Source organism: Mustelus asterias, chromosome 18 (genome assembly GCF_964213995.1).
Source record: "Mustelus asterias chromosome 18, sMusAst1.hap1.1, whole genome shotgun sequence".
Classification (NCBI taxonomy): Eukaryota; Metazoa; Chordata; class Chondrichthyes; order Carcharhiniformes; family Triakidae; genus Mustelus; species Mustelus asterias.
Window position 1 is genome coordinate 30,295,055 of NC_135818.1, and position 15,853 is coordinate 30,310,907.

The following is a 15,853-nucleotide window of genomic DNA, read 5'->3' on the forward strand; positions in this document are numbered from 1 at the left end:
AACATATAAGATTATGAAGGGAATAGATAAGATAGAAGCAGGGAAGTTGTTTCCACTGGCGGGTGAAACTAGAACTAGGGGGCATAGCCTCAAAATAAGGGGAAGCAGATTTAGGACTGAGTTGAGGAGGAACTTCTTCACACAAAGGGTTGTGAATCTGTGGAATTCCCTGCCCAGTGAAGCAGTTGAGGCTACCTCATTGAATGTTTTTAAGGCAAGGATAGATAAATTTTTGAACAGTAAAGGAATTAAGGGTTATGGTGAGCGGGCGGGTAAGTGGAGCGGAGTCCACAAAAAGATTAGCCAGGATCTTATTGAATGGCGGAGCAGGCTCGAGGAGCCAGATGGCCTACTCCTGCTCCTAGTTCTCACGTTCTTATGTTCTAAATGAAGCCATGTTGGATCTGAAGTACTGTGAATAAAACTTATTCGACATAGAAAACAGTGTCATCTCTGCATAGCTCCAAGATACAACATTCTTTAATTTTTAGATGAAAAGAACTTACAAATTTATTACAGACTGACTTTGAAACAAGTGGAGCCACAATGATAGCCAACTGTGATGTGCAGAGATAGTTCCTGAAGATCAAGGAGAAACACTGACGTAACTGATAACACTGCCCTTTCCTGGCCCTCTGGGAGATTATCCCCCTCCCATCTTCCCCACATGGAAATTCAACCCCCAAGAGTCTTTATCAGACACTGTTGCTAATTTTAAAGGAATCATTTATTAATATTGTGACAGGTTGTTCACTCTGTACAACAAACATTCTAAAACTTTGAAGTGGGATGCGAGAAGGCTGGATTACACACCAGTGTACACACACAATGCCATATAGTAGGAGCCAGTTATACCGGGCTGGTAATTCATAAACAGGCTTTTCTCTGCTTCCATTTTCCAATCTTGTGGCCCCTTCTCTGGATGTCAGTCATTGCAAACTCAAAATCTAGAAAGGAGAAGACTCTGGTTATATTCAATAGATCATCATCTGATCTCTGCAATTTATTGATGGAACATTGGAAATAATGACCACTTTTCCATGTGGTGTCTGACATTAGGGCTGTGACACTTGCTGAGCTAGGACATGCACCTTTGTAATGTGGTGTCAGGAATGCAGATTGGTCCCTCCCACTAATGTCCCTTTGTATGTCATCAATCGATCAATGTACATTAATATTGTATTATACAAAAATGTAGGAACAGAAGACCATTAATCCCTTCGAACTTGTTCCACTATTCAATTAGATCATGGCTCTGCTAAGCGCATGGTTCTAAAGCCTTAGTACCTTTCCCTTAGAGATACCTGTCAAAATCAGTACTGAAATTTTCAATTACCTGCAGTCGTAACAAACTTTTTGTGAGGGACTTTGTTCCAAATTTCCACTATGTGTGTGGAAGTACTTCCAGACATCACCCCAAATTACCAATTTAAAGATACATCTCACATAAATGCTGATTTAAAGATAGACAGAGAATAGTTTACATTCCTTCATCCAAATATGTTGAAATCATATAATCTCTGTTTGTTTATTCTGGGAATGTGTATGCTGTGGGCAAGACTGATAGTAATTGCCCACCGTAGCTGCCCTCGAGAAAAGAAGAATGAGCTTTCTCTGTGAATCTCTGCGGTCCACATGGTGAAGGCGCTTCCACAGTGCTGTTCTGAGGTTCCAGGGTATTGTGTCAGTGACACTGGGTATCCTTAGACTTACATGCAGACATGATGACCTCTTGATCACCTCAATGAGCTGTAACAAGCGAGTTCCAAGGCAATGTACCTGGGGGTACCTCAAAGATGCACATGAGAATCCCCCCGCCCCCCCCCCCCCCCCAAACAAAAGTTCCCAGGTAAGGATTGCATGGCAACTGATTGGGAAGTTTCAACTGAAATAGACAATTGCCCTGCAATGGGAACAGTCTGAAAATGTGATTTAAATCGTAAACTTTGGATGGTTCTGACTCTTACAGTGGTAGTTACCCAGAACTTCAGGCCAATGTGCAACTCCCGCCAATGCCAGACTCCCACCAAACCCCCCCCTACCCTGAATCGACCTTCCTCCTACCCCAGACCTGACCTAACCCTCCCCACCTCTAGCCTGATTCCTGACCCCGCACTTATCTTTTATACTTACCTTCTTCCTGGCTTGTCACGATCTTTAAACCTGGCTGGACTGTTAAATTTACCTGGTTTACAGCAGCTGGGGTTTTAAAACTGGCACAGTGGGACAGTGGTTAGCACTGCTGCCCCACAGAGCCAGGGAACCGCGTTCAATTCCTGGCATAGCTTACTGTCTGTGCGGAGTCTGCACGTTCTCCTCGTGACTGCGTGGGTTTCCTCCGGGTGCTCCGGTTTCCTCCCACAGTCCGAAAGAAAGGCTGGTTAGGTGTATTGGCCATACTAAATTCTCCCTCAGTGTACCCGAACCCGAGTATGGCGACTAGGGGATTTTCACAGTAACTTCATTGCAGTGTTAATGTAAGCCTACTTGTGACACTAATAAATAAACTTTAAAAACTTTAAACTTAAAAGAGGGGTGTGGCATACGTACCTTTCACTGAGCTTCCCCTAATTGTGGGCCCCGTCTGTGCTACATAGATCTTGGCTGGCCTTAGTCAGAAGATCAGGCGTGATTAGAGTCCAACATTTAGATATCAGCACATTCAGTGCTACTGTGACACAGGAATCTTCCAGAAGGAGGTCGCCCCTCCTGACTATCAGCTCTTTGAAAACCCTATCCGGCTTCTCTCTCCTCTTTCCCCCAGTCTTGTAATTTTTCATTTCTCTTCAAGCATTTAGTCCATTGTCTTTTAAAGGAGGAAGATGTAGCTGGTGTGATCAGTAAGTTTGCGGACGACACAAAGATTGCTAGAGTTGCGGATAGTGATGAACATTGTCAGAGAATACAGCAGGATATTGATAGGCTGGAACATTGGGCGGAGAAATGGCAGATGGAATTTAATCCAGATAAATGCGAAGTGATGCATTTCGGTAGATCTAATGTAAGGGGGAGCTGTACAATAAATGGCAGAACCATCAGGAGTATAGACACACAGAGGGACCTGGGTATACAAGTCCACAGATCCTTAAAGGTGAAAGCACAGGTGGAGAGGTTGGTCAAGAAGGCAAGTGGCATGCTTGCCTTCATTGCACGGGGCATAGAATATAAAAGTTGGCATATGATGTTGCAGCTGTATAGAACGATGGTTAGGCCACATTTGGAATACTGCGTCCAGTTCTGGTCGCCACACTTCCAGAAGTACGTGGAGGCTTTGGAGAGAGTACAGAGAATGTTTACCAGGATGTTGCCTGGTATCTTAGGTCTTAGCTATGAGGAGAGATTGGGTAAACTGGGGTTGTTCTCCCTGGAAAGACGGAGGATGAGGGGCGACCTAATAGAGGTGTATAAAATTATGAAGGGCATAGATAGGGTGAACAGTGGGAAGCTTTTTTCCAGATCGGAGGTGACGAACACAAGGCGTCACGGATTCAAGATGAGGGGGGCAAGGTTCAACACAGATCTCAGGGGGACGTATTTTACACAGAGGGTGGTGGGGGCCTGGAATGCACTGCCAAGCAAGGTGATTGAGGTGGACACGCTGGGATCACTTAAGACTTATCTAGATAGCCACATGAACAGACTGGGAATAGAGGGATACAAACGAATGGTCTCGTTGGGCACATGAGCGGCGCAGGCTTGGAGGGCCGAAGGGCCTGTTCCTGTGCTGTATTGTTCTTTGTTCTCTTTGTTCTTGAATAAGTCTCCACCATCCTGTCCATTCCAGGTCACAACAATCTCTGCATATAAAAATTCTCCTCATCTCCCCTTGAGTTCTTTTGAAAATTATCTCCTCATCTCCCCTTGAATTCTTTTGAAAATTATCTCCTCATCTCCCCTTGAATTCTTTTGAAAATTATCTCCTCATCTCCCCTTGAATTCTTTTGCAAATTATCTTAAATCTGTGTCCTCTGCTTACCGACTCTCCTGCCATTGAAAACAGTTGCCCTCTTCCCACTCTATCAAAACCATTCAGGACTTTAAACACCCCTCATAAATGTCCCTTCAACCTTTTCTGTTCTAAGGAGGAGAATCCCAGTCTCTGCATGTAATGGAAGTCAGTCACCCCAGTACCATCCTTGCACTCTCTCTGAGACCTTGAGATTTTTCTTCAAGTTCTTTCCAGTATTAGACTTGTAATAGGCAGTTGTAACAGTTTAGCATTACCTTACAGTGTAGTACATAGTTTCCCTGTAGTTTATTCAGATGCACATTGGGTTTGCCATTCTAAAGGTGTTTTGCAATGCATTGAGAAGGCCCATTAAATACTGGGACTCAGAAGAATTCGAAATGTAATATGGAGTAACACCATTGCTCCACATACTGTACCTTGTGTTTATTTATATTTATGGCTTTCAGTACCACCATGTCCAAATCCTGTAAAAGATGAAAGATGCCGTCAGCAACAAGTGTAAGCAAAGAATCAGCGAGTAAGGCCAGAATTGACCAAGTTTGCTCAATTTACCTCAGTGAACAGCTCAAATATGGTCACTGGTGGCATCTTAAAACAGAGCATCTTCGCACTTACTAGTAAAACATTTGTTCTCAGCCGCATGCTAATCCTACCAATGGTTTCTGTTGGACCAACTGCAGATCAAGACCATGAGTTCAAAATCAGCTTAAGTCACACTGCTGAGATCAGGATGAATTTTTCCTGCCCTTAGCCCGTTTGTTATAATGGGAACTCCTGCCTGTGTCTTTTGGATGCGATGGTAAACTAAAGTCCCATCTGCCCTGTCAAAGTGTATGGTCTCGTAACACTAACTCAAGGAAGAGTTGGGGGAACTTCCCCTTGGTGCCCTAGCCAATATTTATCCCTCACCCAACATCACTAAAAAAAATTACCTGGTTACAATGCTATTTGGGCATCTTGCTGTGTGTAAATTGGCTGTTGTGTTTCCTACATTATAACAATGACTACACTTGAAATGTACTTCACCGGCTGTAGAATGGTTTGGGACAACTGGAAGATGTGTTAAAGAAGTGTGAGTCTTCTTTCCACATTCTCTTCCATGGTAGAGTTTCCAACGCTATATTTAAGTGTTGTCTGTTTTTGGACTTTGTTGGAATCAATTTTTAGAAACGGGTGAAATTTATATTGTGAAGAGAGATGATGTGAGAGTTGGGGAATTATTTAATTTTTGTACCTGAAGCCAATCAAGGTTATCCTGTTTTCTTATTCCTTCATGGGATGTGGGTTTCTCTGGCTGGGCCAGCATTTATTGCTAAATGTTAATCCTAATTGACCTTGATAAAGACAAAATACTGGAAATGTTGGAATCTGAAACAAAATCAGAAAATGATGGAAAATCTCAGCAGGTCTGACAGCATCTGTGGAAAGAGAATAGAGCCGACATTTTGAGTCTGGATGAAGGGTCACCCAGACTCAATGTTGGCTCTGTTCTCTCTCCACAGATGCTATCAGACCTGCTGAGATTTTCCTAATTGCCCTTGAACTGAGTGGCTTGCTAAGCCATTTCAGAGGGCATTTAAGAGTCATCCACATTGTTGTGGATCTGGAGTCACAGGTAGGCCAGACCAGGAAAGGATGGAAGATTTCCTTCCTTGAAGGACAATAATGAACCAGATGGATTTTTACGACAATTGACAATGGTTTCATGGTCATCATTAGACCTTTGATTCCAGATTTTAATTGAATTCAAATTTTGCCATCTGCTGTGGTGGGATTTGAACCCGGGTCCGCAGGCCATTTTCCAGGGTTTCTAGGTTGCTAGTCCAGAGCCAATCCCACTACACTATTGTCTCCCCAACACTGGATTATCATTCAGCACCTCCTCCATTCTAGACAATGATTGGCTGGACTGATCCTTTGGATTATTGGGGAAAGATCATTTTTTCGGTCCTCAATCTCAGTTTTGGAAATCCAAATTGTACAGTATCTTCTGAGGGATACAGTTCCAAATTTCCACTATGCTTTGTGCAAAAACGTTTTCTGATTTCATTGCATTAACAGCCAAGAGTGTGACAGTTGGTGTCTCAGTGAGGGAGTGTTGCTCGGGCTGCAGTGGAGAGTGACAGTTGGGGAAGTGTGGGGAAGTTTTTTTTTTTTGTTTTCTTTTTTTCTTGCTGGTAATGGCTTCAGGGATGGCAGTTCAGGCAGTATGCTGCATCTCCTGTGGGATGTATGTGGTGAGGAAATCCAGTAGTGTTTCAGGAGATTTTAGTTGTAAGAAGTGCATTAGATTGCAGCTTCTGGAGGAGCGTGTAAAGGAGCTGGAGGGGGAGGTAGAGGAACTCCGCATAATTCGGGAGGCGGAGGTGGAAGTTGATAGGAGTTATAGAGAAATAGTAACTCCTAGAAATGAGGCTTGGGTCAATGCCAGGAGGAGGGGTAAGAAGCAATCGGGAAGACAATCCCCTGGGGCGGTTCCCCTCCATAATAGGTTTTCGGTGCTGGAGGCTACAGTTGAGGAGGAATCAACTGAGCATAGAGAGCAGATCTCTGGGGGTGAGCCGAGTGAGAAAGCTCAGGTGGTTAGGGGCTGTAAAAGACTGGGCCTTGTGATTGGGGACTCCACAATTAAGGAGACAGATAGGAGGGTCGGAACTAAAGGTAGGGACTCAGGGTTGGTGTGTTGCCTACCAGGGGCTGGGGTCCGGGATGTGTCTGACAGGGTATTCAGGACTCTTAGGGGGGAGGGAGATAAACCACAAGTTATTGTACATGTGGGGACACACGACATAGGGAGGATAGGGGAAGGGGATATTAGGCAGGGATTTATGGAGTTGGGGTGGAAACTAAAGGCCAAGACTGACAGAGTGGTTATCTCTGGACTCTTGCCTGTACCACGGGATAGTTTAGAGAGGAATAGGGAGAGGGAAGGTTTGAATTCATGGCTGAGGGGATGGTGCAGGAGGGAGGGGTTCAGGTACTTAAGCAATTGGGGCTCGTACTGGGGAAGGTGTGACCTCTATGAGAAGGATGGTCTACACCTTAATCAGAAGGGGACCAATATCCTGGGGGGTAAATTTGCTAAGGCCATGCAGGGAGGTTTAAACTGATTCGGGGGGGGGGAGGGATCCTGAGTAGTGGGGCTGAAAGTGAGGGATGCATGGATGGGGACTGCAATGCACGGCATTGCAGAGGTGGGGTGGAGCAGGGTTTGAAATGTGTATACTTCAATGCCAGGAGTATTCGCAATAAAGTGGGTGAACTTGCAGCGTGGATCAGTACCTGGGACTTCGATGTTGTGGCTATTTCAGAGACATGGATAGAGCAGGGGCAGGAATGGATGCTGCAGGTCCCGGGGTTCAAATGTTTTAGTCGAAGTAGGGAAGGAGGTAGAAGAGGGGGAGGGGTAGCATTATTGGTCAGAGATTGTATCACAGTGTCAGAGAGGAGGTTTGATGAGGACTTATCTGTTGAGGTAGTATGGGCGGAGATTAGAAATAGGAGAGGAGAGGTCACCCTGTTGGGAGTCTTTTATAGACCTCCTAAAAGTTCTAGAGAGGTTGAGGAAAGGATTGCGGAGTCAATCCTGCTTAGGAGTGAAAGTAATAGGGCAATTGTTATGGGGGATTTTAACTTGACTAATATTGACTGGAATTGTTATAGCTCTAGCTCGTTAGAGGGGTCAGTTTTTGTTCAAAGCGTGCAGGAAGGTTTTTTGACTCAGTATGTAGACAGGCCAACTAGAGGTGAGGCTATATTGGATCTGGTGCTGGGAAATGAGCCAGACCAGGTGCTAGACTTGGAAGTTGGTGTGCATTTTGGTGATAGTGACCACAATTCGGTTACGTTCACCTTAGTGATGGAAAGGGATAGGCATGAACCTCGGGCCAATGGTTTTAGCTGGGGGAAGGGTAATTATGAGGCTATTAGGAGAGAATTAGGAAACATAGGTTGGACTAGGAGATTACAGGGACTGGGAACGTCCGACATGTGGAGTTTTTTCAAGGAGCAGCTACTGCGAGTCTGTGATAGGTATGTCCCTGTCAGGCAAGGAGGAATTGGTAGGGCTAGGGAACCGTGGTGCACCAAAAAAGTTTCTTTGTTGGTTAAAAAGAAAAAGGAGGCTTATGTTCGGATGAGACGTGAGCACTCGGGTAGTGCACTAGAAAGCTTTAGATTGGCTAAGAGGGAGTTGAAGAGCGAGCTTAGAAGGGCTAAAAGGAGACCTGAGAAGACTTTGGCGGATAGGGTTAAAGAGAATCCTAAGGCGTTCTATAGGTATGTCAAGAACAGAAGGTTGGTTAGGGCAAGTTTAGGGCCAGTTATAGATGGCAGAGGGAAGTTATGTGTGGAACCGGAGGAGATTGGTGAAGCATTGAACCAATATTTCTCTTCGGTGTTCACGCAAGGGGACATGAATATAGCTGAGGAGGACACTGGGTTGCAAGGGAGTAGAATAGACAGTATTACAGTTGATAAGGAGGATGTGCAGGATATTCTGGAGGGTCTGAAAATAGATAAATCCCCTGGTCCGGATGGGATTTATCCAAGGATTCTCTGGGAGGCAAGAGAAGTGATTGCAGAGCCTCTGGCTCTGATCTTCAGGTCGTCGTTGGCCTCTGGTATAGTACCAGAAGATTGGAGGTTAGCGAATGTTGTCCCATTGTTTAAGAAGGGGAACAGAGACTTCCCCGGGAATTATAGACCGGTGAGTCTCACTTCTGTTGTCGGCAAGATGTTGGAAAAAATTATAAGGGATAGGATTTATAGTTATTTGGAGAGTAATGAATTGATAGGTGATAGTCAGCATGGTTTTGTGGCAGGTAGGTCGTGCCTTACTAACCTTATTGAGTTTTTTGAGAAAGTGACCAAGGAGGTGGATGGGGGCAAGGCAGTGGACGTGGTATATATGGATTTTAGTAAGGCGTTTGATAAGGTTCACCATGGTAGGCTTCTGCAGAAAATGCAGATGTATGGGATTGGGGGTGATCTAGGAAATTGGATCAGGAATTGGCTAGCGGATAGGAAACAGAGGGTGGTGGTTGATAGTAAATATTCATCATGGAGTGCGGTTACAAGTGGTGTACCTCAGGGATCTGTTTTGGGGCCACTGCTGTTTGTAATATTTATTAATGATCTGGATGAGGGTATAGTTGGGTGGATTAGCAAATTTGCTGATGACACCAAAGTCGGTGGTGTGGTAGACAGTGAGGAAGGGTGTCGTAGTTTGCAGGAAGACTTAGACAGGTTGCAAAGTTGGGCCGAGAGGTGGCGGATGGAGTTTAATGCGGAGAAGTGTGAGGTAATTCACTTTGGTAGGAATAACAGATGTGTTGAGTATAGGGCTAACGGGAGGACTTTGAATAGTGTGGAGGAGCAGAGGGATCTAGGTGTATGTGTGCATAGATCCCTGAAAGTTGGGAATCAAGTAGATAAGGTTGTTAAGAAGGCATATGGTGTCTTGGCGTTTATTGGTAGGGGGATTGAATTTAGGAGTCGTAGCGTTATGTTGCAACTGTACACAACTCTGGTGCGGCCGCACTTGGAGTACTGTGTGCAGTTCTGGTCCCCACATTACAGGAAGGATGTGGAGGCTTTGGAGAGGGTGCAGAGGAGGTTTACCAGGATGTTGCCTGGTATGGAGGGGAGATCCTATGAGGAGAGGCTGAGGGATTTGGGATTGTTTTCGCTGGAAAGGCGGCGGCTAAGAGGGGATCTTATTGAAACATATAAGATGATTAGAGGTTTAGATAGGGTGGATAGTGATAGCCTTTTTCCTCTGATGGAGAAATCCAGCACGAGGGGGCATGGCTTTAAATTGAGGGGGGGTAGTTATAGAACCGATGTCAGGGGTAGGTTCTTTACCCAGAGGGTGGTGAGGGATTGGAATGCCCTGCCAGCATCAGTAGTAAATGCGCCTAGTTTGGGGGCGTTTAAGAGATCCGTAGATAGGTTCATGGACGAAAAGAAATTGGTTTAGGTTGGAGGGTCACAGTTTTTTTTTTTTTTAACTGGTCAGTGCAACATCGTGGGCCGAAGGGCCTGTTCTGCGCTGTAATGTTCTATGTTCTATGTTCTATGTTCTAAGTTCTAATTTTATTGCGATGAGTCTGTACACTCTGATCAGTGGAAATAGTATTTCCTCAATCCACCCTATCAAATCCTTTAACCATTTCAAACCCCTTAATTAGGTCACCCCTTAATGTTCCATACACAGTAGAATACAAGCCTAATCAAATCGGTCTGTCCTGAAAGTTTAACCTACTTAGCCTAGTTATGTAGGGGGCCAGAATAGGCTAACAACACACATCATAAGTTTAGGAACACTAACACAATACTGACTTAAGAGTGAATGATCTTGGACTATGCGAACGCAAGTCAGGGCTGTTGCTATAGAGCATTTTTCATTTTAAAACATGTATCTTGAATTTATGAAATGAATGAAGTCTGTTTTAGGATTTTTGTGAAACTTCACTGAATGACAGAATACAGCAAGCCCTGGTCGGAGAGGTATTAAGAAACAATAGTTCCACTGAGAGCAGTTATATTCTCAGCAGTGGTAGGGAACAAGGTGGCTACCAATGCCAGTTTGATGAATAGAGTCATACAACTCGAGTTGATAATGCAGGTGGCGAGTAGACATAAGGGATTTCTCAGGGTCGGATGAGAGTCACGTGGGTTTAATTCAGTGGGAACTATCCTCCCGTTTCATGTCCAGCGTCTCATGTTACGAGGCAATAAGAGGAGGGTAATGTCCGTAATTAATAGCAAATGAGATCCCATTAGGTCATGGTGTGTATTGTTATTGGCTGGAGTTAATGACAGGATGATTATTGACTGATTTGTATTAATGTTTATTGGATTATGTCTACCGGGAAGGTAGGAGAAATGATTTTGTAACTGTATAATTGTCCTTGCGAGGGCTTTGATTAGCAGAGTGATATCAGGTGGCCAACATCTCTGATCTGGAGTGCTGGACTTCTTCATATCATTCTCCCATTCAATTGTTTGGTTAAATAAAGTCAAGTCTTAAAAATCAGTACTCTGTGCTTCATGAGCCTTTGTGTAGCTTAAGTTTGAGCAATACGTAGCCTTGAGGAGAGACCTCTCCAACATCTAGTACCATTCTGTTAAAACTGCGCTGCACTCCTTCCAAGACTAGAACTCAGCACAATGCTCCAAATAGTGTCTATCCATGGCTGAAACACGACTTCCATCCCTTTGTATTCTAGCCCATGTGATTATAGTAACTTATTCCTACTAACTTTAAGGATCAGGCAGTCAAATGTGTGAAATAGATGTCTCACCTTTTGGCCCAAAGAGAGCACCATAGCAAGGTCTGGTACAGTAAGGCATTCCGTCATGCTGCAACAAGATGACACAAAATCAACATCTCTTTTTTAAAAGGGAAGGAAACAAATTAGTACATTTTTGGAACAAGGAGACAAATTAAGAGATGGCTTACTTCAGAGAAATTGCCAGGTGCCAAGGTTTTGTTGCATTTTTCACATTTCAAGCAGAATTTATGCCAGTCCTTTCCCAGGGATGTCACTTTTTCAGCTGGGAAGAAAATAATCCATTGTGACAAAAGAATTCTTTTACAACAAGATGGACAACAGTTCCTTGCAATAAGAATTTTGAACAAAGTTTAAAATGCTACATGGTGGGGAGCATTTGGGTGATTCTGTTTGCTTTGAAAAGGCCACTGTCCTTGAGAATGGGCATATAAATAACACATGAATTTCCATCTGGGCAAATGTGAGGCAGTACACTTTTGTTTGGAAGAATGGAAGAATAAGGAGACTACATGCAGTCTAAATAGGATAGAGAAACTGAGGGACCTAGAGATAGATTCATAGATCATTAAACAAAGCAATACAGGTTAACAAGGCAAAAAATGCAAGAAATTGGGATAGATTAAATAGATGGGCAAAAACAATGGCAAATGTATTTTACAGTAGGCAAATGTGAGGTCATCCACCTTGGACTTAAAAAGGATAGAACAGAGTACTTTCTAAATGATAAAAAAATTGAACAGTGGAGGCCCAAAGAGAATTGAAGGTCCAGGTGTGTAGATCATTAAAATGTCATGAAAAGGTACAGAAAATAATGGTCCAAATCTTCTGAGCAGCAGAAACGATGAGTGCATTGTAAGGTGAGGTGGATAGGTGAGTGGGTGGGTGGGTTAGAGAATGAGAATTTAAGTGGGTTATACCTCAACTGTGCAAAGCCCTGCTTCATTCACACCTGGAGTGCTGTGGGCAGTGGCAGCCTTGGAGAGACTGCAGTATTGATTTAATAGAATGATACCTGGATTGCAAAGGTTAAATTATGAGGCGAGATTACACAATGTAGGGTTGCATTCCCTGAAATTTAGAAGAACAAGGGGTAATTTGATCAAAGTTTTCAAGCTATTATGGGAAATAAATTATTTCTCTCTATCTAGCCTAATTCCACTCATCGGGGAGTCTAGGAGTCTAAAAGTTATCTAAAATTTAGAACCAGATCTATCAGAAGCGAAATTAGGAAACACTTATACACACAAAGGGTGGCAGAACTCTCTTCTGCAAATGATAGTTGATGCCAGACTAATTGTTTATTTATTTTAAATTTGAGGTGGATAAATTTTTGTTATCCAAAAGGTATTCATGCACATGGGACAAAGTGGGATATATGAAGTTAGGTCATAGATCAGCCATGATCTCATTGAATTGAAGAACAGGTTTAAAGGGCTGAATGGCCTCTTTCCTCTGTTTCAAACCAACCGCGGGTTAATTTCTGGACATATTATTGAAAATTGGAAAGATTACAACAAACTTATATAAAACCATGATTTGAATAACTGCTACATCTTCTGTCCATGACACAACCTGTGATTGAAGCTGGCACTCAGTATAAGACAAAATTGGTAAGGGTGGAGAATTTGTTTAGCTGGAAGCTAAAAAAAATCTACAGTAATCCTCTCAATGAAAGGCAGCTAGTTGCAGTTGATGTTCCATAAATAATCAGCCTGGTTGCAGCTTGAAATCATAGCTGTGGGTTTTTGGAAACTGAGATCATTTCCTGATGTTTTAAGCCACTGTGCACAAGTCATAGAAACGAGAAGCAGGAGTAGGCCATTCGGCCCTTTGGGCCTACTCTGCCACTCATTTTGATCATGGCTGATAATCAAATTCAATATCCTGATCCTACTTTCCCCCCATATCCCTTGATCCCTTTAGCTGCAAGCTATATTTTTTTTTTTTCTTGCATTCACACAACGTTTTGGTCTCAACTACTTTCTGTGGTAGTAAATTCCACAGGTTTACCATTCTGAGTGAAGAAATTTCTCCTCACCTCAGTCCTAAAAGGTTTACCCGTTATCCTCAAACTATGACCCCTAGTTCTGGACTCCCCCACCATCAGGAACATTCTTTCTGAATCTGCCCTGTCTAACTCTATTAACATTTTATAACTTTCTATGAGATATTCCCCCCCTCACTTTTCTAAACTCCAATGAATATAATCCTAACCAACTTAGTCTCTCCATATATAACAGACCTGAAATCTCAGGAATCAGCCTGGTAAATTTTCACTGCACTCCCTCTATTGCAAGAATATCCTTCCTCAGATAAGGACACCAAAACTGTACACAATACTCCAGGTGCGGCCTCACCAACGCCCTATACAATTGCAGTAAAACATCCCTATTCCTATACTCAAATTCTTTCGTTGTGAAGGCCAACATACCATTTGCCTTCTTTACCGCCTGTTGTACCTGCGTGCTTTACTTTCAATGACTGATGCATGAGGACACCAAGGTGTCGCTGAGTATCCACCTCTCTCAATTTTCACCCATTCAAATAATAATCTGTCTTCCTATTATTGCTACCAAAGGTTATGGGGTGGCTTGAACTGGAGCTGTGGAATCCAAAGTCATAAAGTTTATAAATAAATTGGAGGGTCATTTAGTCACGAGTTAATTGAAAGGTGCCTTGTACCTTTTGAAATCTTGTACCTTGGTGAATAACTGGAACACTGAAGAGAAATCAGTGAATTCTTGCCAGTGGTGATACACATTTGGTTTGGTCTGGACTTTAAAGCTTTCATATGAGAACTCTTGTGGGGGAGTAAAAAGTAGAACTAAATTTTAAGCTTACATGTTTTTATGAGTGTTGCATTAATAATGTTTAATTCTTTTAATATACAATAAAATTTGTTTTTATTTAAAAATGTGAAATTCGTGGCATAATTGATGGGTTTTCAGATTTCCTCTTTCAGTGTTAATGGCCCCAGTAGGGTTATAACAGGAGTCCGTCTCAATAACAAGTTGTAATCGCAGTGTCTTCAATATCGTAAAATGCTTAAAGGTATTTCATAAAAGGCTAATCACACAAATTGAAACTGTGTGACTTAAGGAGATATTAGATTGGATGGCAAATGCTTGGTCAAAGACGTAGGTTTAAAGAGCATCTTAAAGGAGGAAAGCGAGGTGAAGCATCGGCAAAGTTTATGGAATCGCAGAGTTGAGAGCCCAGACAGCTTAAAGCATAGCCAAAAATGGTCACACATTTGAAATCGGGGATAAGCAAGGGATCAGAATTGGGGGGTTGGGGGGCAGACATCTGAGGATTTTAGAGCTGGAGGAGGTTGGAGGTAAAAGTTCCCAAAGCATGCCAACCTGACTGGGTTGGATTAAAGTATCTGACAATAATCAGCGGACTGGTCTGGGCACACCCAGATGGAGACAGTTAGGTTTGGGTTTGTTCAGAGTAATCCTGGTGCCCTCTATATATCAGCACCAAGGCTAACTGATTCATTTTGGCTAAGATCAGGCCTCTATTGGATTCAATTGGAATTTGATTTTTAGAGCAAGCAAGGAATGGATATGGAGTTGCCTGATCCACTCTGAGAATTGGCTTTGCAACTTTAAGAATGGAGTAAAAGATTAATATAAATCCTTTAAACCTACCCACAAATACAATTTTACCTTTCGTTACACATGAATGGCTACAGGGCGCGGTTACAACGCCCTACAGTTTACTCTGGCTTTATACAGAAACAACTCAAAAGAGCGGCAGCTCTGTCTCACAAAGTGCCACTTCCTGAAAACAACCCGATTAACAGCAGATCTTATCAGATCCTTTTCTAAGGTTCCAACAGTATTTTAAGGCTGAAAAGAAAGTTGATTCTTCAGAAACATGAGTCGCCCCATCCACCAAATAAGAAATATCAATTAACACCACAGAGCTAGTCATCCCAAAATCAGCAATCTCTCCTGGAACTGCAACAGGGCAATATACAGATCTCTGCGCTCGGAGAGATAGAACAGCACCTGCGCCCTAAACGGCGAACTTGTCTCAGTAAGTAATAAAGTTACACTTAAGAAAATAATGTTGACCCATTTCGAAGTTTTAGAAAGTAATATTCTGTTGAAAACGAGATTGCTCACCAAAATACACCTCTTTATTACACTTGGGACACTTGGGCATGTTTGATCCGAGCTTCACTTGTCCAATATCTGCAAATCACAGTCCTTGCTCGTATCTGGACTCTCTCGCGCTCTCCAGCCTTCGCTAACTCAAGTCAGTTTATATATTTCCGCAGGCGGAGTTTTGCACACGGAGGGAATTGAGCACGGACCCTATCGTTTACTCTGTGTGGCTATTTACAGATATGAGCACATCTCCAACTGAAAAAGCCCCAACTCACATTCAGCCTCTCAAAAGGAAGCGCCGCATCCTGAAAACAATCCGATGAAGAGCAGATTTTTATCAGATCATTTTCAAAGGTTCTAACCACATTTTAAAGCTGAAAAAGAGTTGAATCTACGGTCAGATTGCAAAGTGCCCAGACACTGATAAAATAGTAGGAGGAAATGATTAGTACAGACAGGGCAACAGA

The 15,853-nt window shown here is 43.0% G+C and overlaps 1 protein-coding gene across 1 annotated transcript; it reads right to left on the minus strand.

The window, feature by feature from the left end:
- Positions 1 to 464: 464 nt before the first annotated feature.
- On the minus strand, positions 465 to 15,611 carry crip1 (cysteine-rich protein 1). The gene is made up of 5 exons (XM_078233657.1): positions 15,402 to 15,611; positions 11,436 to 11,530; positions 11,278 to 11,335; positions 4,387 to 4,434; positions 465 to 947 (listed from the first exon to the last, which is right to left on the minus strand). Exons 1-4 carry the CDS (start codon positions 15,439 to 15,441, stop codon positions 4,394 to 4,396), a joined length of 234 nt encoding a protein of 77 aa, XP_078089783.1. The 5' UTR covers positions 15,442 to 15,611; the 3' UTR covers positions 465 to 947; positions 4,387 to 4,393.
- Between the last annotated feature and the right edge of the window lie 242 nt (positions 15,612 to 15,853).